This window comes from Nakaseomyces glabratus, chromosome C (genome assembly GCF_010111755.1).
Source record: "Nakaseomyces glabratus chromosome C, complete sequence".
NCBI classification, from domain to species: Eukaryota; Fungi; Ascomycota; class Saccharomycetes; order Saccharomycetales; family Saccharomycetaceae; genus Nakaseomyces; species Nakaseomyces glabratus.
The window spans coordinates 144308-168426 of NC_088953.1; the positions used below are offsets into that span (position 1 = coordinate 144308).

Genomic DNA, 24119 nt, shown 5'->3' on the forward strand with positions numbered 1-24119 from the left:
GAATCAGCTATTTTGCGGTGAATCCGTGATGATATAATGCTGCTATTATCGCCGATAAGACGGTTGGGCATGATATAGGAGAAGGGAGCATGACATTCATGTACTCGAGAATTATTGTCTATTTTTTTCATTCCTAACTGTTATTTTAAAGTTAATAGTTATGTGTTTAGGTGTGTACTGAACTGGAAGTGTACATGGCAGATAAAAAGAGTTTGCTCATTGACCAACGCCATGAAACAAGTCAAAGGAAAACATATAAAAAGGGCACTAATTCGTGCATTTTCTGATCATGTCATTCTGGGAATAGCATTTTCCTTTACCATCTGAAACAGAGAACAAGCTAAAACCTATCTCATAAGCAAGTTCAGACCAAGCCAATATGTGGTCTATTTATGTTCTTTTGATATCTCTGATATCAAGAGTGCTCTCTGCTACTGATGGTAGTTTTGTTATTAGCGACCCAACCTATGTATACAATGGTGATATTAATGTGCCTGATGCCGGATACATCCTGAACACTGGAGGTATTGCTAAAGAAATTACTGTCAATGGTAATATCAACGTTGCTACTTATTTCTCTGTGGTATCAGCTGGTCACGACAGGAGGACCAGGATACTTTTTCACTTATCATGGAGGTTCAATATCTGTGCCAGGTAATGGTATGGAGATTTCAAACAATCAAGCTACGGGACCTTCGACTATTGTAATGACTGGTGATTCTTTTACTGGCCGTGGTTTTGTCTTTTCCACGCCATGTTAAACGAAGGAAGTACTGCATATCTGGACTTTGGCAGTATAGATGTTGAAGAAAGTAAGATTTATGACTTCCAATCTTTGCAATTGTCGCCACGTACAAAACATAAGTTAGGTGAATTTACATTACACAACTCTGACATGTTTTTTGAAGGAGCTGTTCAAATCGATTCTGATGATACTATAATTGCGTCTGATGGCTCAACTTTATGGTTCGATAGCCCTGATGAAACCAAATTTGATGGTGCTGTTTGGATGGGACAGGGTGACAGAAATACTTTTAATGCTATAAATGTGAAAGACAGTGTCGCCACCAAACCATTTAATGTCAAAATACGTTCCCTGTATGAATATCCATTTTATATGTCGTTCGACACAACGATACAGTCATACAAATTGGGTGCTATAGTACCAGACAAGGATATTGGGTGCTATCTGCCATTAACTATCCAGACAAACAAGAATACACATACCTTTTACTTAATCACAAATGACGATCTTGACTTCTGTGACACTAGATGTATTGGCCAGGTAAACTTCATACAACAGAAAAGAACGGTAAACAAGAATGGCACCATGGTGGACTTAGATAGTGTCTACTTCGAATGGGCTATAAGACGGAATTGTCCAATTCGTTCAGATAAAGTGATTACGAGAACCAGCCTCGAACCTTGTTCTGTTTATGAAACATACGAGATCATTTATTCTAACTTTGAGCATTCTCTTCATCATACAAACTTAGGTAACTCAACCTCGTGCCCATTTTTCACCACCACTGTCTCGAAAGACCGTCTAGTGGAGGTTGATATTATTACGTACTACATTGCGTCAGATGATACTGGGCAACACATTGCTACTAAAACTGTCACGGTCAAGGTGGAAGAGCCAGACTACACGACGACTTACACGTCTGATGGGCACACGATCACCGAGGTAGTGTCGCACATCACCACTACTGATTCTGACGGGAAGACGGTAACGATCACCACCACGATGGCGTCGTTCGACCAGGTGGACGAGGGAGTGTTCACGTCGCCTGAGCCATACTCGCAGCCACCTGTTGTGACGAGCACAGTTACTGAGGATGACGGAAGCTCTAAGACGGTTGTGATCTCGTACTTCCCATCTGAGGGTGAGGACGGAGTGACCCGCACTGGCACCACCACCATCTCCACCATCACACCTGCTGAGCAAGACTACACCACCACCATCACCTCCGATGGGCACACGATCACTGAGGTTGTGTCGCACATCACCACTACTGATTCTGACGGGAAGACGGTGACGATCACGACGACGATGGCGTCGTTCGCGCAGGTGGACGAGGGAGTGTTCACGTCGCCTGAGCCATACTCGCAGCTACCTGTTGTGACGAGCACAGTTACTGATGATGACGGAAGCTCGAAGACGGTTGTGATCTCGTACTTCCCATCTGAGGGTGAGGACGGAGTGACACGTACTGGGACGACGACGGTGTCGACGATCATTCCAGAGGAACCAGACTACACCACGACGATCGACAAGGACAACGGTGACTTCGAGACAGACCTCGTCTCCCACATCACCACGAAGGACTCCAACGGCAAGCCTACCACCATCGTCACCACGATCCCATTGAAGCCAAGTGATGGCGGGGAGGCGGACTACACCACGACGATCGACAAGGGCAACGGTGACTTCGAGACAGACCTCGTCTCCCACATCACCACGAAGGACTCCAACGGCAAGCCTACCACCATCGTCACCACGATCCCATTGAAGCCAAGTGATGGCGGGGAGGCGGACTACACCACGACGATCGACAAGGGCAACGGTGACTTCGAGACAGACCTCGTCTCCCACATCACCACGAAGGACTCCAACGGCAAGCCTACCACCATCGTCACCACGATCCCATTGAAGCCAAGTGATGGCGGGGAGGCGGACTACACCACGACGATCGACAAGGGCAACGGTGACTTCGAGACAGACCTCGTCTCCCACATCACCACGAAGGACTCCAACGGCAAGCCTACCACCATCGTCACCACGATCCCATTGAAGCCAAGTGATGGCGGGGAGGCGGACTACACCACGACGATCGACAAGGGCAACGGTGACTTCGAGACAGACCTCGTCTCCCACATCACCACGAAGGACTCCAACGGCAAGCCTACCACCATCGTCACCACGATCCCATTGAAGCCAAGTGATGGCGGGGAGGCGGACTACACCACGACGATCGACAAGGGCAACGGTGACTTCGAGACAGACCTCGTCTCCCACATCACCACGAAGGACTCCAACGGCAAGCCTACCACCATCGTCACCACGATCCCATTGAAGCCAAGTGATGGCGGGGAGGCGGACTACACCACGACGATCGACAAGGGCAACGGTGACTTCGAGACAGACCTCGTCTCCCACATCACCACGAAGGACTCCAACGGCAAGCCTACCACCATCGTCACCACGATCCCATTGAAGCCAAGTGATGGCGGGGAGGCGGACTACACCACGACGATCGACAAGGGCAACGGTGACTTCGAGACAGACCTCGTCTCCCACATCACCACGAAGGACTCCAACGGCAAGCCTACCACCATCGTCACCACGATCCCATTGAAGCCAAGTGATGGCGGGGAGGCGGACTACACCACGACGATCGACAAGGGCAACGGTGACTTCGAGACAGACCTCGTCTCCCACATCACCACGAAGGACTCCAACGGCAAGCCTACCACCATCGTCACCACGATCCCATTGAAGCCAAGTGATGGCGGGGAGGCGGACTACACCACGACGATCGACAAGGGCAACGGTGACTTCGAGACAGACCTCGTCTCCCACATCACCACGAAGGACTCCAACGGCAAGCCTACCACCATCGTCACCACGATCCCATTGAAGCCAAGTGATGGCGGGGAGGCGGACTACACCACGACGATCGACAAGGGCAACGGTGACTTCGAGACAGACCTCGTCTCCCACATCACCACGAAGGACTCCAACGGCAAGCCTACCACCATCGTCACCACGATCCCATTGAAGCCAAGTGATGGCGGGGAGGCGGACTACACCACGACGATCGACAAGGGCAACGGTGACTTCGAGACAGACCTCGTCTCCCACATCACCACGAAGGACTCCAACGGCAAGCCTACCACCATCGTCACCACGATCCCATTGAAGCCAAGTGATGGCGGGGAGGCGGACTACACCACGACGATCGACAAGGGCAACGGTGACTTCGAGACAGACCTCGTCTCCCACATCACCACGAAGGACTCCAACGGCAAGCCTACCACCATCGTCACCACGATCCCATTGAAGCCAAGTGATGGCGGGGAGGCGGACTACACCACGACGATCGACAAGGGCAACGGTGACTTCGAGACAGACCTCGTCTCCCACATCACCACGAAGGACTCCAACGGCAAGCCTACCACCATCGTCACCACGATCCCATTGAAGCCAAGTGATGGCGGGGAGGCGGACTACACCACGACGATCGACAAGGGCAACGGTGACTTCGAGACAGACCTCGTCTCCCACATCACCACGAAGGACTCCAACGGCAAGCCTACCACCATCGTCACCACGATCCCATTGAAGCCAAGTGATGGCGGGGAGGCGGACTACACCACGACGATCGACAAGGGCAACGGTGACTTCGAGACAGACCTCGTCTCCCACATCACCACGAAGGACTCCAACGGCAAGCCTACCACCATCGTCACCACGATCCCATTGAAGCCAAGTGATGGCGGGGAGGCGGACTACACCACGACGATCGACAAGGGCAACGGTGACTTCGAGACAGACCTCGTCTCCCACATCACCACGAAGGACTCCAACGGCAAGCCTACCACCATCGTCACCACGATCCCATTGAAGCCAAGTGATGGCGGGGAGGCGGACTACACCACGACGATCGACAAGGGCAACGGTGACTTCGAGACAGACCTCGTCTCCCACATCACCACGAAGGACTCCAACGGCAAGCCTACCACCATCGTCACCACGATCCCATTGAAGCCAAGTGATGGCGGGGAGGCGGACTACACCACGACGATCGACAAGGGCAACGGTGACTTCGAGACAGACCTCGTCTCCCACATCACCACGAAGGACTCCAACGGCAAGCCTACCACCATCGTCACCACGATCCCATTGAAGCCAAGTGATGGCGGGGAGGCGGACTACACCACGACGATCGACAAGGGCAACGGTGACTTCGAGACAGACCTCGTCTCCCACATCACCACGAAGGACTCCAACGGCAAGCCTACCACCATCGTCACCACGATCCCATTGAAGCCAAGTGATGGCGGGGAGGCGGACTACACCACGACGATCGACAAGGGCAACGGTGACTTCGAGACAGACCTCGTCTCCCACATCACCACGAAGGACTCCAACGGCAAGCCTACCACCATCGTCACCACGATCCCATTGAAGCCAAGTGATGGCGGGGAGGCGGACTACACCACGACGATCGACAAGGGCAACGGTGACTTCGAGACAGACCTCGTCTCCCACATCACCACGAAGGACTCCAACGGCAAGCCTACCACCATCGTCACCACGATCCCATTGAAGCCAAGTGATGGCGGGGAGGCGGACTACACCACGACGATCGACAAGGGCAACGGTGACTTCGAGACAGACCTCGTCTCCCACATCACCACGAAGGACTCCAACGGCAAGCCTACCACCATCGTCACCACGATCCCATTGAAGCCAAGTGATGGCGGGGAGGCGGACTACACCACGACGATCGACAAGGGCAACGGTGACTTCGAGACAGACCTCGTCTCCCACATCACCACGAAGGACTCCAACGGCAAGCCTACCACCATCGTCACCACGATCCCATTGAAGCCAAGTGATGGCGGGGAGGCGGACTACACCACGACGATCGACAAGGGCAACGGTGACTTCGAGACAGACCTCGTCTCCCACATCACCACGAAGGACTCCAACGGCAAGCCTACCACCATCGTCACCACGATCCCATTGAAGCCAAGTGATGGCGGGGAGGCGGACTACACCACGACGATCGACAAGGGCAACGGTGACTTCGAGACAGACCTCGTCTCCCACATCACCACGAAGGACTCCAACGGCAAGCCTACCACCATCGTCACCACGATCCCATTGAAGCCAAGTGATGGCGGGGAGGCGGACTACACCACGACGATCGACAAGGGCAACGGTGACTTCGAGACAGACCTCGTCTCCCACATCACCACGAAGGACTCCAACGGCAAGCCTACCACCATCGTCACCACGATCCCATTGAAGCCAAGTGATGGCGGGGAGGCGGACTACACCACGACGATCGACAAGGGCAACGGTGACTTCGAGACAGACCTCGTCTCCCACATCACCACGAAGGACTCCAACGGCAAGCCTACCACCATCGTCACCACGATCCCATTGAAGCCAAGTGATGGCGGGGAGGCCGACTACACCTCTGTGTTTGTCTCTGATGGACACACCATTACTAAGATTGTTACGCATGTGACCACCACGGACTCCCTTGGCCACACAGTTGTGCTATCCTCTACGTACCTGACTTACGACCGTGTGGACGACGGTGCGGTGTTCTACTCTCCTAGTGTGTCTGTGTCGTCTAACGTTTCTCGTTCAGTAGACACCTCTATGGTGCCTACTGGTGGTTCTGGTGTTAGCTCTGGTCCTAGCTCTGGTCCTAGCTCTGCTCCTAGCTCTGCTCCTAGATCTATTTCTAGCTCCATTTCTAGCTCCAACTCGAGACCTAGTTCCAATCCTACCGGCTCCAATTCTAGTTCGAAGCCTAGCTCTAATCCTGGTGGTTCTAACGGTAATACCAATGGTGGTTCTAACTCTGGTTCTAACTCTGGTACTAACTCTGGCTCCAACTCTGGCTCCAACTCAGCTTCCAACTCTGGCTCTAACAGTGGTACCAAGCCTGGTTCCAACTCTGGTTCCAACTCTGGTTCCAACTCTGGTTCCAATGCTGGCTCCAATGCTGGCTCCAATGCTGGCTCCAATGCTGGCTCCAATGCTGGCTCCAATGCTGGCTCTAACAGTGGTACCAAGCCTGGTTCTAATTCAGGTTCTAACTCTGGCTCTAATGCTGGCTCCAACTCTGGCTCTAACAGTGGTACCAATTCAGGTACTAACTCTGGTTCCAACTCTGGTTCCAACTCTGGCTCCAATGCTGGCTCTAATGCTGGCTCCAACTCTGGCTCTAACAGTGGTACCAATTCAGGTACTAACTCTGGCTCCAATGCTGGCTCTAATGCTGGCTCCAACTCTGGCTCTAACAGTGGTACCAATTCAGGTACTAACTCTGGTTCCAATGCTGGCTCCAACTCTGGCTCCAACTCTGGCTCTAACTCTGGCTCCAACTCTGGCTCCAACTCTGCGTCTGCTGTCAGAGGTGGTTCGGGTAGCGGAGCAGCCACTGTTTCAGTCAGTTCTTCATACATTGGGTCTGTGTTCCATGGTGAAGCTGCACAGAGCGGTGCCAACTTTGTTTCCTTTGCTATTGCAGGACTGGTCATGGCGCTGTTCTAAGCATGCGACAGTTGTATGCAGACATGCTTTCCTGCAAAGCTTAGTTTTTGTTCGTTATATTTAGACTTTTTATCCTTAGTGGGTAGGATTAGCCCTATCCTCTGTTGAAGAATGTATATTAAATTAATTTAAGATCTCTGAAATGTTGCTAGTCTTTTTTTGTACTGAAGCACATAATGATTTATGCTTCATTTATGTGCCTCGTCAATTACACTACTCAATGATTTAGTACAAAGTTTGATTTCTAATCGTATAACAGAAACACTGCCATTTAATGCAATCCATACTTACAGGTCCTTTTCTTGACTGACAATCGAAGCTCCCTGTTATGACTCTATCGGTTATGGTAGTAGTTTAGCAGCTTGTAACGTATATGTTGTCTTAGCGTTAAGGGTTGGCTAGATCCACTCAATACAAACTTAACCTGGCTATATAAAGAACCGAAAAGTATCGGGTGTATAGTTTTATTTCCAATTGTAATTATTTGCATATCAACATCATCTTGCCTATATTATATTTCTTGGCTATTAGTTTGGATTGAACGTTGGATCAAGAATCTACGATAGTAGAACTGAAAAGCAACAACAATGTGGGTGAATTACGCAGCACATGCACCGATACAGACTGAGCTATAAAACAATGTCATACACTGGCCAGTAAATCTATATCCCTTAGCAGTAGGTTCATGGGGTCATGCTAAAACATGCACAACGGACATATCTGATATAGCTCACATTATAAAGTAAGGAGTTATTTACACGGCTGTTATCTAAATGATTCTGATTAAACGCCAATTTTGCAATACTGTAGTACCATTATAATGTCACTACTGTATAGTTGCTATTCCTCAACTACACTGATATTGACTGTTGATTTATTTCATTGATTTTAGATTTTATAGGCTCTTATATCTAATATTAAAGAACCTTCACCGGATCCCAGCGCGAGAGCCTCGCGGAGAGATCATCTATTGTAAGGCAACAATGACAAACTCAGTTATAAAATACAGTTACCAACTATCCGGTGCTGGTAGACAGAAAGCTAACCAGATATATCGTATTGCATTGTCCATTTCCTGATGTGCGCTTGGCATGAATCTCCCAATAGAAATTACACTGCGAATTATAGATCAATATCCCTGCCAAATAAGAACTCTTAACACATATTACCATAGGCTAGTCAATGATATTTACTATTCCAAATGTGAGCCCTATCTAGTTCGATTGTCTTATGAAACTAAAAATGCATTAATATCATATGTGAGAAGTATGGATAGCTGGAGGAAGGAGAGTAGAAAGCTTCTAGCCACTGACCGCCTTCCACTTGGCAATCATGAATATCTCAATGACTCTTGGTTCATCATATACAATATCCTGATATGTGGTATTGTAAAGCCAGTCAACTATTGCATTGCTAGTTCGGGATCAATACAATTAATCAGTCCTCTTTCACATAAACTTTCATTGTCTGTGGCCGCAATACTACCCGGGAGTTATACAGTTTATGCCTATTTCAAAATACGGCAAAGAACCTCATTAAGATATATCCCAAAAGTTTGTACTGCAATTGATAAAAACCATACACTTTCAGCACCTATTAATATTCATGAACTGATATATTCTGATTATGGAGATGAAGTTAATGGCATATTCCTTGTCAGACTAGGCCAGCATAAAGTGAGTGAGCTTGATACACCTGCGATAATACTTGAGTCATATTTCGAAGATACCCATCTTCAGAACAAGATTCTAGAAAACAAGGAGATCGAGATACTAGGATACAAGCTCTGTTTATTCAAGCATGGATCTGGTTTACTAGCAAGGAAAGTATGCTTGTCAGAAGAAATGATCCCTTTTAATTACTGGGAACAAATATACTGCTTATCTTTAATGAGAAAAAGGTTACAAAACGAGTCACATAGAGATCACATATCCTATGAATATAATAAGGAAGTACTTTCTGTATTAAGAAAAAGGCTGCGCTGTGGGGTGTATGGCATTAGTTTTACTGAACGGAGACCTACAAAAGATTTGGATTAGAATGAAAAACAGAATGGGGCACTCTTGATGTATTATCCGGCTAATCAAAGTATGGAATACAAAAGCAGGAGGTCTATGAGTTATAAATTTTGAATCATTTATTGTAGAGAAACAAATGGAAGAAGCACATAACTTCTTCATTCATTGTCCAATTACATACATACTTTTATAGAGGTGGGTCTGATAGCGAAGCTATTGAACAACCATAACTACCGACTTAAATCTATTTTTTTATGTTTCATTGAGCTACATTTCAGATGAAACGATGGTGAATTAGCTAACGGTTGGTTCAATAGAGAGTGCTTATTATCATCACTCTATACTAGCTGATACTCTGCAGCACAGATTTCTGGAAGAGCAGACTGACCGGTGAATTGGAATATTCAATTAACTATAGAAACGATGGTAGTAATGTGGATAAGTTCATGAATTGGCAGAACTAGCTAAAGGAATATCTATAAAATTGCCATATCATCTATTTGTGCTGCAGGTTGCTCTGTTTCAAGAAGAAAGACTTTCAACATCTTTACTGTGGAAAACTGGAGCCCGTATTTCATTTTTTTGAATAAGCAAATCGAGGACATATTACCAGGACTTGACTACTCTGTCAATGGCTGGTTTTGATCTAGCACACTAACATTTCTGTATAAATAATGGATGAACAGACAGGAACCTTTAATCCGCGAGTACTTTGGCCAGATGTAATAAGGTTACCGCAAAATAGATGGATTTTTACCTGCAAAGAGATTATTGATAGACTTGGGACAGATGTGCATAAAACCGCTGAAATGAAGAAGTTGATGGAAAAATGTCTCATGTATCTTTACTTCATGAAGAAATCGTTGAACTTATTTGACTACACATATGTCGAAGCCTCAATATTATTTTTTAGATATTGGTATTACTATGGACTGTCATATAACTTATTAGACAGTATACATATCTCCCAGGCTATTTTGGTTACAGCTTGTAAAACAATGGAGAATAATAGACCCATCGATGCTTACGTTAAGTCAACGTGTGAGTTTGTAACAATACATAAGATACCAGTTGGAAATGCCGGACCAAGGCCAAACATGGATAAACTGAAGTGGGAGTTCAGAGATAGATTGGTGAAGAATGAGAAGAAACTACTCTGTCAATTTGGGTTTGATTTCAATGATGGTGTTGGAAATGCACGTGAGCTAATTGAAGAAATATTTAGCGGCTTTTATCGATTTAATAGAGATGATATTCTTCCAGATGAATTCAAAAAAACTGCTTTCCCTAAAATTCTGCAGGAGTCCAGAATGTTTATTGTACAGGGAATGACTCAGCCAGTGACTCTGCTCTGTGATGGCTACAAGTTTGTTGTGATGAGTCTTATATATTGTGGACTAGAATACAAAAGACTTGTAGATAAAAACTTCAGGTACCCAAAAAATTTTTTCTCTCGAGTTCTTCTCCCTTCACTGAAATTCAATACACAAGAACTTGTGGAAACATTTATGGATTATCGCATTTTGGAAGATAATTTTTTTGATCTAAAGAGTAATAAAGGAAGTAAATTGCATATTTCAGAGGAAATGATAAGGAATATAACGGACGAAGACAACGATTTCTGCCATAGCAATGAAGAATTGTTTGATTATGAACATATTAGAGAAGGTAACGTCAGTAAGGAATTTATGGAACACATTCAATCAAAAGTAGACGCAATGTACGAGAAATACAAAACGAAGGTCTAGTTAATAATCATGCATATTATCAATTTTTAGTTGTCTAAATAGTATATATACAATAATAAGACAACATTTTCATTTGGTATTCAGTATCTTTCCGTTAGACAAGTTGATTTCAAACTGACCTAGGCCATTTATACGCTTCAAGACTGTTACAAAAATGGCTTGATATATCATCAAAACATTAAATTCTCAAATAATAGTAATATCAACGTACAGTATACCATAAATGTATCTTTGAAAGAACTACAAAAGAACAATAAACTCATTACATAAAATCCGACAAATTGGTCGTGGTCATAGACGGTAATCCACCACCCAAGAAATCCAACATCATATGCATTCCACCACCACCACTATAATCATCAACATCTCTAGGCAACACTTGAGAAACACCTTCAAGAAACCAAGCACGATCCATAATTTCGGTAGTATAATTTCTCAAAAGTTTGTAGTAACTCCTCATTATTCTCATAGCTCCTAAATCACCCGTCATCAGCAAGGTCAAAAACGTTCTATCCAACAATGCTGGGAATGCGAAAACACGAAGGATATAATCTAATTGGTTCTTCTCCCTATAAAGTTTGTCCAAATAAGCCAATGTGATTAAATATGGGGAATCTAAGTCAACTGGATATAAATCTGCAATATCATCATCACAACAGACCAGCTCAGTAATGGTGCCAGTATCTTTATCAACAATTTCACCTAAATCACTTAAATCAACTGAAATAAGGTTGTAAAATTTAGATGTCTCAGGCAGTGGCCACACTGCAGTTAATATAGTGACAGCCCCTTTAACATGGAAAATCCAAGCAGTAGGGTTTGAATTTGAAGCATTGGCTAAAGAATCCATGATTAGAATTAAAGAACTGGCCACCAATGCATCTGTGTTATCATCTGAAATTTCTAATACAGCCTCTCTTAATAACTTTAATGCAGATAATCTATGCGATGCCACATAATCATCCAGTCCCGGTTGTGTTCTTGACAAATGTGTAGCACTGAAGGCCAACATAGAGTGCATCAAAAATGGATATTTGAAAGCTAAATCGGGTAAGTAAGTCCCCCACACTTCCGGACTCGAAATTCCAACTGCAATTATAGTAGGCCAAACCTCAGTACAGTAATGATGAAATAGCTTCAAGTCGACTAATCCCAAACTTGTCTTGGATGACAATTCAATCAGATGTGGGATAGAAGGACTAGCAGTTTTACCTGCAAAGTCTGAAATACCTGAACTAGTAGTATTTGTGTTTAACGGTGTCATACTAATATTATTAGAGGAATTATTTCTTCCAATCGATCCATTATTGTTTTCATTCTTTCTTTCAGTGGTTTGATTCTGAACCATATCCATAGATATACCGTCAAATGTTGATGGACTTTTGGTATTCAATAAATCATTTCCAGGATTTTCTGGAACTGCAGATTTGTCCAAAGAACTTTTAATGAGTGGGGACATCATATTCATATTGTCATTTCCGTTTAATGGAGCTACATCTTTCAGGTTGATGAGATTTGAGACATCATTACCGAGATTAGTATATTGCTGTTCAGCAGTAGATGTCGAATTTAGAAAGTTCTCTGAGACGCTAGAAGCAGAAACGGAGTTTTCGCTACTTGCATTTATGCCTATCGAGTTCTGCTTGTTGATAACTCCATTTTCAGAATTTCTAGTTTCTTGTTCCGCTGCTTGTTTTTGCTTCTCACTGATTTTTGAGGCTTGCTCCCTTTCTCGATGTTCTTGCATATTAGCCAATGCTTCTTCAGCAGAACTGACTTTTATAGCTCTGTTATTTGTATGATTATATTTTATACCAAATAATTCGTGAAAATCATAGGAAATACCACCTATACCAGCTGTAGGAAATGAATTGAGATTTAATTTTGTTAATTGTGATATAGCGTCAGTTGAAAAGGGCAAAGCATTGCCGATACTGTCTTCGTTTCGTGTACTTGTTGCTCCCATCAAACCATCGGAGCTATTTGCTTGCACAGCAGAAGTGCTGCCCTTCCCCAACGAAATCGGATTCAGTGTTGACGCTAGTATACTATTCAGCAATGTATTTGTAGTTGCATTATTTGTAGTAGAAGGTGTATTGTATTGCAAACCAGGACTCCCATTCAAATCCATAGAAATTGATGGTAGACGTTCTCTATAATTGGAAGGCTGCTGAAGCCCATTTTGTTGCATCACAGGTGGCTGTAAGTGCTGCAAAAGCTGTTGTAACGGCTGCTGCTGCTGCTGCTGCTGTGTATTCGATGATACACCAGCAGCAGTTTGTTGTTGTCCAAACAAACCAGCTAATATCTGAGATAGCAAGTTGCTTTCTGTTCCTGTGGTTGCACCTGGAGATGAAACCGAATTTCGCTCGGGTGTAAGCAGATTCAGAGAAGGCGACAGTTGTTCTAGTAGTCTCCGTTGCTCCTGTACTATTTTGGCTGTGGAGTTAGCCTGACCATGAGTATTATTGACAGTCGTTGGATATGCTGTTTCTGATGCAGCAATGTTTGCATGCTCTTGTAATTGTAACGCGATATTACCCAATTTACCATTCAATAACGCTTCTGCAGATAAAGGAGTATTAGAAATATTTGGGAGCACTGGACTCTGGACCAATGAGTTTTTATCTGATACACCTGACAGTTCTGTATTTACTTTAGTATCGGGAGTAGATTGTGACAATTGTGGTGAAACCGATCGCCTCGTATTATCGTCCGAGTTTTCTAAGCTATTTGCACCAGGGGACTTACCCTTCCTGCTCGTTGTCTTTTTCGCCACTTTATTATCCACAACTGTAGAGTACACACACACCAAGTTTAGGTTGCTACATTTTTTGCAACCAGGTTTACCCTCGTCACATTTCACCCTTCTTCTCTTACAGTTGTCGCATCCAGTCTTGGACTTCTTGTGGAACTTCCGCTTCCCAGTGCTGGTCTTGCTTACCCGCTTACCATTGACTTCAATGAGCTCTATCTCTTTGCTCCGCTTTCCAATAGCTTTGGCTTTAGTATCCTCTATGTCAGCTGTCATTGATCACACCCAAAATAAACCCAACAGTGGTTTTGATGATAAACAACTAAGACTTAATGCTATCTTTGCTCAATCAGTACTCGGCAAATTACTAAGGTCTGCCATATGCTGTGTCTGATGCCCTATGCAGTCTCACTATCGCTAAAAATTTGGTCGAAAAGCGCTATACGATGTGCTATTACTCTCCTACCTCTCCCCAATTCACTGACACACTCTCTAAGATCCCAAAAGCACCTTCACAGTATGGCTCAATTGCATATAAACTTGCGTCGCAAACGTCAAAACCCATAAAGACTCCCCTCCTGAACAATCGAAAGCTCGTATAAACAAGAACCAGAGACTTTTTGCGTTTTCCTGGAATCGATGAGCTCAGAGATCGAACAGAAAAACTTTTCGCTCCAGTGCCAATTTATCACTCTGTCAAAGACAGATCAAGGTACCACCACTAGGTACCACCACCACCACTGGGCTTCCTAAACCCTCTACATGTCACAATGCAAGTCCAGCAACCCAGGGCCAACTCAGGATTGATACGATCACTGGCAAGTGAGCAGTTCGTATTCTGATGAGCCAAAACCCATATTCAGCTGCTTGTCGGTATTCGCTGAGGAACACCCGCAGAGAGGAGTGCTCCGTTTTGGGTTAAAGCAAGATAGAAAAAAAAGAAAGAAAATGATGAGCGAACAATGGGGGGTGAAGGTGGGATACGGGTGTTTCTGTGCAACAAGGTGCCAAAAGAATTTCCTCAGAGATCTGCTCTTGGAAGGGAACTCTTGGTTTCTTCGGCTATTTGTGTGGGGCGGATTACCACATCCGTTCCTTGACGCATGGAAACGCTGGGTGATTGACGGTTTTGCACTGGGTTACAGCGGGACAGTTGATCGTATGCTGGCTAGCAACTGATCGCCGAGGTTGGGGATACGACGATCATGTTAGAGTTTTAACGGGAGATGTCCCTTTACTGTAAATTATTGAAGTAGCAAAAAAATAAAAAAACTATTAAAAGTATATACGAGACATAGAGGTACGATCACTCGTCGTCGGACTCTTCTTCTGCGTTCCTGAGCCAATCGACCCACTTGGCTGTGAGGGTCTTGACTTGGTCGTATTTGCTGTCCTGCGAGACGTTGTCCCACCACTCATATATGGAGTCTTCCTCCAAGATATCGTTGTCATACAAGGTATTCAGAGCACTGAACAGGATGAACTCCGGTTTCTCGAATTTCTGCTCGGCGATAATCTCCATCAGGATGTTCATCAAATCCAGGTACTCCTCGGGCTCGAACACTTGTCTGTTGAAAAGTGCACCCCATTGGCCGAACACTTTGGGGACGGCTTCTTTAGGCCCCAAGGTCTGTGTCTCTATGAAGTGATACACTCTTCTCACCAGTGCTGTGGCTGTGGCTAATCTAACCTCATGGTATGTGACGTTCATACTCATTCTTAATGTGTTTAACTCCAATAGGGCTGTATCTAGATCGTGATCGTTCTCGATGGCTCTCTCTACAGTGGCAATACCCTCGACCAAGAAATCTTCTCCTTCCTCCTCATCTGACAAGTAGTCTTCGCGATCAGTGTATACACTGTTCGTAGACATGGTTCTCTTCTTCTTAGTTCTCCTCTTAGTCGATGATATGGAGTTATCACTCAGGTATATATCTTCGACTTGCTGCCTCAAGCTATTCACTATCTTGAAACACTCGTCTTCATCATACTCTTCTATATCAGAAGCATCACTCTCGTAGACGTAACCTACACCATGTTCCCCAACTAGTTCAGAAGCCAAAGCTTGCTGCGTGGTGTCATCAAAGGTCTCAGAGTATTCCTCATCGTCATCTTCATCATCATAACCATCAGATGCAGGAAGTCTTGAACGGCTGCTTGCAACTGGAACACTAGATATTTTACTGCCTGCCGGTATTTCTTTGTTATCCTCAATAACAACATCGAAGCCAATGATACATCCATCATTCAAGATAACGTTTGCTCCCATCTTTGTGTTTGAGGCGACAATACAATGAGAGATATTACAACCATTGCCAATGACCGTATTATCCCAAATATAACTGTTCTTGATATTGATGTTTTCGCCAATTATACAGTTTCTACCAATGACACAGTTTTCAACCACTGTTCTCTCTCCAATCTTGGTACCAGCTCCAATGGCTGTGCATTTTCCTATCTTACATGACTGTGCAAGGACAACATCCTTTTCTTTGTAAATGTGACCTGATTCGTAAGAGTATGTTTGGTCTTCCTGGATGTTGGACTCCAGGACTAACGGATAACAAAGTCTACCTAAGAAATCCTGTGATATGGTATCAAATGAGTGCCAGCTTTCGGCTCTAACTGCATATTCATCAGTTATGTAAGCATAAATGTGTTTGCCTAACAGATCACTGGAAATAACACCTTTTAAAAAGTCAGATCTCAAGGATTGATAATCGAAGTTGTCTTGGAAAATAGGCGGAACGTGAGGTGTGCATATATCAATTCTACAATCAATCAAGTCGTTTCTCATTGAGAAAGAATCCACATTTTCCAAAAGTTCGGGATCAACATCTAAGACTTTCCTAGATCTTGAATTTGGTGATGGCATATCCTGGTAATATAGACATCTGTTCGTCGATTTCTCCAAGACGAAACAAGCTGGTTCTATGGTTCTTGTCATATAATACTGGCTGGCCTTGTTCAGACACATTGTAGCAATATGGTCTTTGTCCTTCGCATGCATTTCCTTGTGGAAACTCAACATCTTCGAAAAGTCAATGTTAGTGACGACATCACCACTGACAAGAATGAAGTCGCCTGTTATGATACCTCTGTTATCCAGGTCTCTCATCACATCACCAATAGACCTGGCTTCCGGGTTCATCAAAGTGGTAACTTTGAAAGGAGACCAGGGCAAGTTCCACTTGGATTGCTCAATATACTCGTCGACTTGCTTGGCGTGCGCACTACAAGCTAGGAAGACCTCATCAGCGCCTGCCTTGGCTAGAAATTCTAGTGTATACTCGATCAGTGGGACATTCGCCAATGGCATCAGACAACGAGGTTTAGATGCAGTCAATGGCATGAATCTGGTCTCGTAGGAATCCGTAAGGACAACAGCCTGCAAACGGTCTTCGACATCCATGTCATCGTTCTTTTTGGGGGGAACACCTTTCCCTTTCTTACCTGCCATTGCTTAGTATGTGTTACGCCTGATCTTTTGGCTGGAATCAGTGTAAAGGTTACCAAGATATACCAGCTTATGCTGATATAGTTTGCCTTTCCAGTGAAAAAAATTTGGTTTTTGCAGTTTGCGATGCCCTCCATCTTGCGCATGAAAAAATGAAAAACTGAAAAAAATTACTGAATAATGGAACATGCAGTATTTAGGAGCCAAGAGTTGGTAAATGCCACAGATGCTACAAGATAAGGCAGTGCATATGGCATATGACACTAGGCCACTACAACAAGTAGAAGTTTTTCCTCATAAGATGCCTTTGTCTTTGTTAATCTGACTAGTTGCATTGCGTTATATGGCGTTTTGTCCGGGATTTTGTAACATTTGTAACACGAGCAACAGCCAAAGTGTCTCTGCGCTGGGTATACTACCAGCTGATGTATTAGATGCCAAATGATTTCTAGATAATTTAGCATGGCTATTGCTATTCGATATTTGGTGATACCATAGAACACGTATTATATGACTCTAAAAGGGTTCCGAGAAGAAGTCAAACCAAATCCCTAATGCAAATTAGTCATAGTTGGTCATTGCTTCAGGCAACAATGCGACATAAATGTATAAAAAGTACATATTTATTCCCATTAGAAGATATCTCTTCCATACCTTCAATTTGCTGTTTGATGTAATATTAGTTCATGCAGAGATAAAAATAAACCACCGACTCAATTGAGTACCGTTATACCGATGACATTCGATTTACAGAAGATAGTAAGACCTAAGATATTTAACCTTGAGCCGTACCGTTGTGCTCGTGATGATTTCACAGAGGGTATTTTATTAGATGCTAATGAAAACCCACATGGCCCACGACTTGTCGGCCACCAGGACACTAATTTACATAGGTATCCTGATCCCCACCAATTGGAATTTAAGAGGCAAATGGCTACTTATAGAAACAACAGCTCATCCTTCAAGGATTTATCTCTACCACCCCTCACCGAGGACAACTTGTGTTTAGGCGTGGGTTCTGATGAAAGCATAGATGCAGTTATAAGAGCCTGCTGTGTGCCGGGCAAAGAGAAAATACTGACTTTACCACCAACATATTCGATGTACTCAGTTTGCGCAAATATCAATGACGTTGAAGTCCTTGAATGCCCTTTGATTTACGAAGATAATTCATTCCAACCTGATTCTCAGAAAGTTATCAGCATTTTATCGAGCGATCCATTGATCAAACTAGTGTTCTTAACATCTCCAGGTAATCCAACTGGTGCCAAGATAGATTCCAATATTATTATTAAGATACTAGAAAGCTGGGATGGAGGGTTTGTAGTTGTTGATGAAGCTTATATTGACTTTTGCGGTGGTTCGACCGCTCCCTTAGTTACAAAATACCCAAACTTGATCACATTACAAACACTGTCCAAATCTTTTGGCCTAGCTGGTATTAGATTAGGAATGACATTTGCCACTGCTGATTTTGCAGCAATCTTAAATGCAATGAAAGCACCATATAATATCTCCTCAATAACATCAGAATTTGCAACAAAAGCTCTAACGAAGGAAAACATTACTTTGATGGAGAAAACCTCCAGAGAAATCAATAAAGAGAAGGTCAGATTATTGAAAGAATTAACCGCACTACCATTAATTGATAAACATCATGTTGGTGGACTGGATGCTAACTTTATAATGGTGAGAATTCATGGAGGTGATAATGACATGGCTAAAGAAGTATATTATAAATTAGCCACGCAATCCGGTGTTGTTGTCAGATTTAGAGGAAATGAAATAGGATGCAAAGGTTGTTTAAGAATAACGGTGGGGACTGTTGAAGAAAACACGACATTAATTTCAGAGTTCAAGAAATGTCTTTCTTCCTACAATCCATAAAAGAAATTTCTAAAAATATCATCCAATTAATATATAATGGTCTTATTTATCGTAATAATGAGATATAACAGAATAAAAACATGCTAAACAGACAATTAAGGACTCAAGAGTGCTTAAAATAATCTCCAATTTGCTTTCTCGTATCAACCTTCATGCTCAAAGATGTTATGTCTATTTTGCCAATATTTGTATCAACCTCGGCATTTGTGTCGACTGCTGTTTTTTTCGATCTCAATTCACCCAGTTGTAAGCTTTGGATTTTCTTTTCAACACGATTTATTGTGTCCAATAACTCAATGTGAGAGAGATACTTTTCTTCAATATTCGCAATCATAGGCTTTACAGAGTTGCCTTGAGCTCTACTAATTGAGATTTTCATTGTATCGAGAATAGTTTGTAGTCTTTCAAGTTTATTGACAGCTGATTGCATTTTTTGTCTAATAGTGTTTCTTAGCGCTTCTTGGCTTCTTGATAAAGGTAAAGCCGCTGATTGAGATGTCATTAAAATGCTATACCTTGCTAGCTTGGAGACAACAGCATCACACCTTTCTTTTATAACATTTTCATCACGCAGTTTAAATGCATTGATTTCATCGCTTTCTCCAAGTCGATCAGCGCTGTATATTTGCTGCTTCTCGACAAGATCATCCAATATGGTCATGAATGTCTGATATTCTGACATTCTCCAAATATTTGACAATTCCAATGACCGAGAAGTTTTATGCATAACGTTCGTAGATTGATCTTTGAAATTTCTATCTAAAATATCAATATTATCAAATAAAACCGATAATTCTGCATCAATTAATTGTACAGTTTTTTCCATTAGTTGGACTGTCTTATCTTCTGAAGTAATTGACATACCTTTGGTATTGGCCCCTACATAATATCTCGTATCAAAATTGGGTTTGTTTTGGATTGATAAATACAACTCATCATCCTCAAATGATTCAACTTCAAAATCACAGTGTAGAATATTAGCAGTTTGTGTTGAAGTTGAGGTCTCAGACGTTTTATCCATAGCTGTAGTTGATAATAGCCCTGTATTACCTTTCTCATTGTCAAAATCATTATATTCAGATTTATTATCAGCTTCAATGACATTTTGAGGGCAAGAAAGTAGCTGTCCAGAACCATCATTCTTTGGTTGTGCGGACACAGAAACATCTTCGGTCGCAGATACTATATCAGAGCTTGTGAAATCTTGAACCTTAACCTGTTGATCCAATTCTTTGTCCTTTTGGATATCATCCTCCTTTCTCAAATTGTCACACTCAGTGTCTGCTTCATCATTATTATTCTTTTTAGTATCGTTTACTGATTTATGGGCGTCACTATCAGTTGATACTACCTCCCACTGCTCCTCTTCTGATGTTTGGCTTTTTTCACTTTCGGATATACCAATATCCTTGTCATCAAGTGGTTCATTGTCGCCTTCACCGGATGCTTTTCTCTCAGCAGAACTTTCTTTAGTATCCTGACTACTTGACGAAGTTGTAACACAATCAGCAATTTCACTATTTCTCTTATTATTATTATTATTATTATTATTATTATTATCATCTGAAACGCCATCTTCAGTGGTCACCTCTCTAGAATCTTTGTGAGCTGTATTATTAGTAAATTTAAATATCGGTGTGCTAGCTGGAACTTGTCCTAGTTTACTGGCATATGATGAAAATGGTGAGCCTGCATTGGCATTGCTAGAATTGAAGGAGGTTAAAGTTGGCGATTTCAAATCTTCAGCACTAATCTGAGCTTTTTGTTTTATTCTTTCCGTCAGAGATGAAATGGATGGGGATGCCACTTGACCCTTGGACTCATCGAGGTCTGCTAGTGGGGTTTGCTCGACAGTCGAATCAGAAAATTCAGCTTCGTCAGAGTTCTGTACCTCGTGTACACCTTCTTTTTCTGAGCCATTATCAACTTTACTTTTTTCATGTGTGTTTGTAGATAACTTTGCAAATGGGGATGATGATGCGTTATCGACTTGAGATTCGCGCTTGCTATCACAATTTAAATTTGAAAATGAGTTAGAAAAAGGAGATTGTCCTGTAGACTTTTCAAAAGCAGATTTCGCAAATGGTGAATTACTTAAATTTAAGATATTTGATGAATTAGACTGTGCTGCTTCAATATTATCCACAATTGGTGAGGCTGTATCAGATTTTAAGTTTTTGTCTACGACTTCGACAGGCTTTTCGAGATCAGGTTTTGAGTCAGTAACTTTATGAAATTCAGAATCGTGTTCTTCTTCAATAGACTTCTCGCGATCAGATACAGATTCAGAATTTTCATCATCAGAAGATGGTTTTTCATTATCTGAAGATAAATTCAGACTATCAAGTTTTGGCGTTTCTGACCTGAAAGAATTAGAAGCTAGTTTGGCAAATGGAGATGTGGCATTTGTGGTAGCAGCAAATGCAGTGCTACCAAATGAAGGGTTTCCAAAAGAGGTACTATTAGTATTTGAGCTACCAAACGTGGTACTTCCAAATGTTGGTTTATCAATAGAACTGGAAGATCCAAAACCTGTACTACCAAATGCTGGCTTTCCAAATGGTGAACTATCAGTATCATTCTTCTCAGTTTTGATTGAAAATGCCGGTGTACCAAACGCTGTGCTTCCAAATGCTGGTTTCCCAAAAGAATTATTATCACTTCCTATGTTGGCAAATGAAGGATTTCCAAAAGAGGTACTATTAGTATTTGTACTAGCAAATGCGGTACTTCCAAATGTTGGTTTATCAATAGAACTGGAAGATCCAAAACCTGTACTACCAAATGCTGGCTTTCCAAATGGTGAGTTATTAATGTTGTTATTTTCCGAATTTGCTGAAGAAGACAATGATCCAAATGCCGTGTTACCAAAAGTAGGCTTCGCAAATGCCGAACTTCCTGCATCATTTTTTGAAATATTAGAAGGAGGTGTAGTGTTGTCATTTATTACAGGTTCATTACTTGGCGACAACTTGATATCAGACAAAGCACCAAATGCTGGTTTTCCAAATGCTGGTTTTCCAAATGCTGGTTCTGTGGAGTTGGTTTCAGTAGATGTTTTTGAAAAGATGGACTTGTTGTCAGCAGAATCAAGTGAAACAGAGCCGAAATTATTCGAAGAATTGGTTCCAAATCCTGGCTTTCCAAAAGATGTCTTCCCGAACTCGAAAGTCTTATTTGTGTCATTTTTTTTGACTTCATCATCTATCTGTAATGTCATTGAACTAAAGGAAGGTTTTTTTGACAATTTATCAAGACCACTAAATGGTGATTTCTTTGATAACTCAAAGTTGTTAGAGTTTTTCAATTCTTCTTCTTTATCTTCAGAAATGGTGGGTTGGAAATCTCCTATTGGCTCATCATTTTTTCCTTCTTCTACTTCACCTCCATCTTGTTCATATATGGAGTAAATTCTCTCTCCAAGCAACTTTATGTCATATTTACCAGCTTTAATTAACCCTGTATGATAAAAGCCATTGATTTGCAGGAAACCTTCATTGGTTAAAGAGTATACTAGAGGTAAAGAGTCAGTGTTATCGACACCTGGGCAAGGTTCTGGTATTTCACCAACTGTACTAAAGTCCAGACACATACCAATTGGGGTTGTATCTTCATCTGTTTCTTTACTGATAGGAAAAACTGCTCTCTCGCTGTCTTGATCAGGTTGTACTACATTAACTGAGTCCCATACAGAAATTTCACTCGATGTTGCTGACCCTATTATATTCACGTTTTTATCTTCTTCAAATATTCCCGGTAGTATAACATTATAATAACAAGGGTATCGCAAGACGGATGCAAATGCTGGCGCAATATCGAATGTTTCCTGATATACTACTGATTCTTCCTTTTGTGATACCACGTAGGTTTTATGATCATAAGATGGATCACTTTCATCAGGTGAGACATTATTACCAAATACCACAAAGTACTCATTTTCAGACAAGATTTTTATATCCAAAGCTTCATAACCATCATCAAGTTCCTCTGATAACGACTCCGGAAGTATTATTTCTTTGTTTACCCCATTTGATATCGTATCAGAGACGTAAATATCTTTCAGCACGCTTATGTATACCAATTTGTCATATAACACATCAAATGATGAAATATTTTCAGCAATATTCTCAAGGTTAAGATTACTGAGTGATAGTCCTTTTAATACATTACTGCTATCTAGCATGATAATTTTTGAGGGTAATGTTTTAACTGAGACTAGATCCAACTTCAATTCATGGTTCATGAGCTCTTGATTCAAATTTTCAGTACTATATTCACATATTCTGCCACTTTTAGTCACAAGTATCAACTTCCCATTCATGAACTTCAGTGCAATGATATTAGATATCTCATGCTTGTATTCTGGCTCGTAATTATCTTCCTCGTTATCATTGGTAACATATTCTCGTAATTTCTGTAAGTCGCCACATATTAGTAGCTCGCCTGAAGCTGCAGCATACTTGTTGTTATGATTATCAATTGCAAAATTGTCCAGCGATGCAAATGGAAGCTTAGTACTTGCTGCAGGTAATATTCTCTTAATTCCCAGAGGCTTGAACCCAACCTCTTCAGAGATTTTAGTCTCTAATTCTTCCCCTAAAGAAGACATATCTGATGCTTAACTCTGTAACTAGACCTGCAGAATAGATAACAAACGAAAAGTGTATAACCCTCAATTATATCAGGCTTTCTGGAAACGCAAATCTGATGAACCAGCGCCGTATTTATGCTAATTGCTCAATATACTGCCCAATCTTCAAGTAAAACCACTATACAAACCTGATTACAGCTGCTCTGCCAACTAAACTGTTGAACATTCTCCAAAACAATTGCTATTCTTGTCTTCAACCTCATCGTTAAGTGCCAAATTGACAGAAATTTTTGATCCACAAAAATACTTAGTCGTCTGTAATGATGTTGACATTCAGGAAGTATACCGCATAGTATTTCACTC

At 42.5% G+C, this 24119-nt stretch overlaps 7 protein-coding genes across 7 annotated transcripts; 4 read left to right on the forward strand and 3 right to left on the reverse strand.

Annotated features, from left to right (window-relative positions):
• Nucleotides 1-754: 754 nt before the first annotated feature.
• GVI51_C00847 (uncharacterized protein) lies at nucleotides 755-7300 on the forward strand (the record flags this gene model as incomplete). The annotated part of the gene is made up of 1 exon (XM_445223.2): nucleotides 755-7300. The coding sequence occupies one exon, from the start codon at nucleotides 755-757 to the stop codon at nucleotides 7298-7300; it is 6546 nt and encodes a 2181-aa protein (XP_445223.2).
• Nucleotides 7301-8391: 1091 nt separating this feature from the next.
• UCC1 (Ucc1p) lies at nucleotides 8392-9339 on the forward strand (the record flags this gene model as incomplete). The annotated part of the gene is made up of 1 exon (XM_445224.1): nucleotides 8392-9339. One exon carries the CDS (start codon nucleotides 8392-8394, stop codon nucleotides 9337-9339), a length of 948 nt encoding a protein of 315 aa, XP_445224.1.
• A 653-nt stretch (nucleotides 9340-9992) lies between these two features.
• On the forward strand, nucleotides 9993-11066 carry BUR2 (Bur2p; the record flags this gene model as incomplete). Its single annotated transcript, XM_445225.1, has 1 exon — nucleotides 9993-11066. One exon carries the CDS (start codon nucleotides 9993-9995, stop codon nucleotides 11064-11066), a length of 1074 nt encoding a protein of 357 aa, XP_445225.1.
• A 262-nt stretch (nucleotides 11067-11328) lies between these two features.
• On the reverse strand, nucleotides 11329-14097 carry ECM22 (Ecm22p; the record flags this gene model as incomplete). The annotated part of the gene is made up of 1 exon (XM_445226.1): nucleotides 11329-14097. The coding sequence occupies one exon, from the start codon at nucleotides 14095-14097 to the stop codon at nucleotides 11329-11331; it is 2769 nt and encodes a 922-aa protein (XP_445226.1).
• Nucleotides 14098-15127: 1030 nt separating this feature from the next.
• Nucleotides 15128-17281, reverse strand: GCD6 (translation initiation factor eIF2B catalytic subunit epsilon; the record flags this gene model as incomplete). Its single annotated transcript, XM_445227.1, has 1 exon — nucleotides 15128-17281. The coding sequence occupies one exon, from the start codon at nucleotides 17279-17281 to the stop codon at nucleotides 15128-15130; it is 2154 nt and encodes a 717-aa protein (XP_445227.1).
• A 732-nt stretch (nucleotides 17282-18013) lies between these two features.
• On the forward strand, nucleotides 18014-19165 carry HIS5 (histidinol-phosphate transaminase; the record flags this gene model as incomplete). The annotated part of the gene is made up of 1 exon (XM_445228.1): nucleotides 18014-19165. One exon carries the CDS (start codon nucleotides 18014-18016, stop codon nucleotides 19163-19165), a length of 1152 nt encoding a protein of 383 aa, XP_445228.1.
• Nucleotides 19166-19268: 103 nt separating this feature from the next.
• On the reverse strand, nucleotides 19269-23774 carry NUP159 (FG-nucleoporin NUP159; the record flags this gene model as incomplete). Its single annotated transcript, XM_445229.1, has 1 exon — nucleotides 19269-23774. The coding sequence occupies one exon, from the start codon at nucleotides 23772-23774 to the stop codon at nucleotides 19269-19271; it is 4506 nt and encodes a 1501-aa protein (XP_445229.1).
• Between the last annotated feature and the right edge of the window lie 345 nt (nucleotides 23775-24119).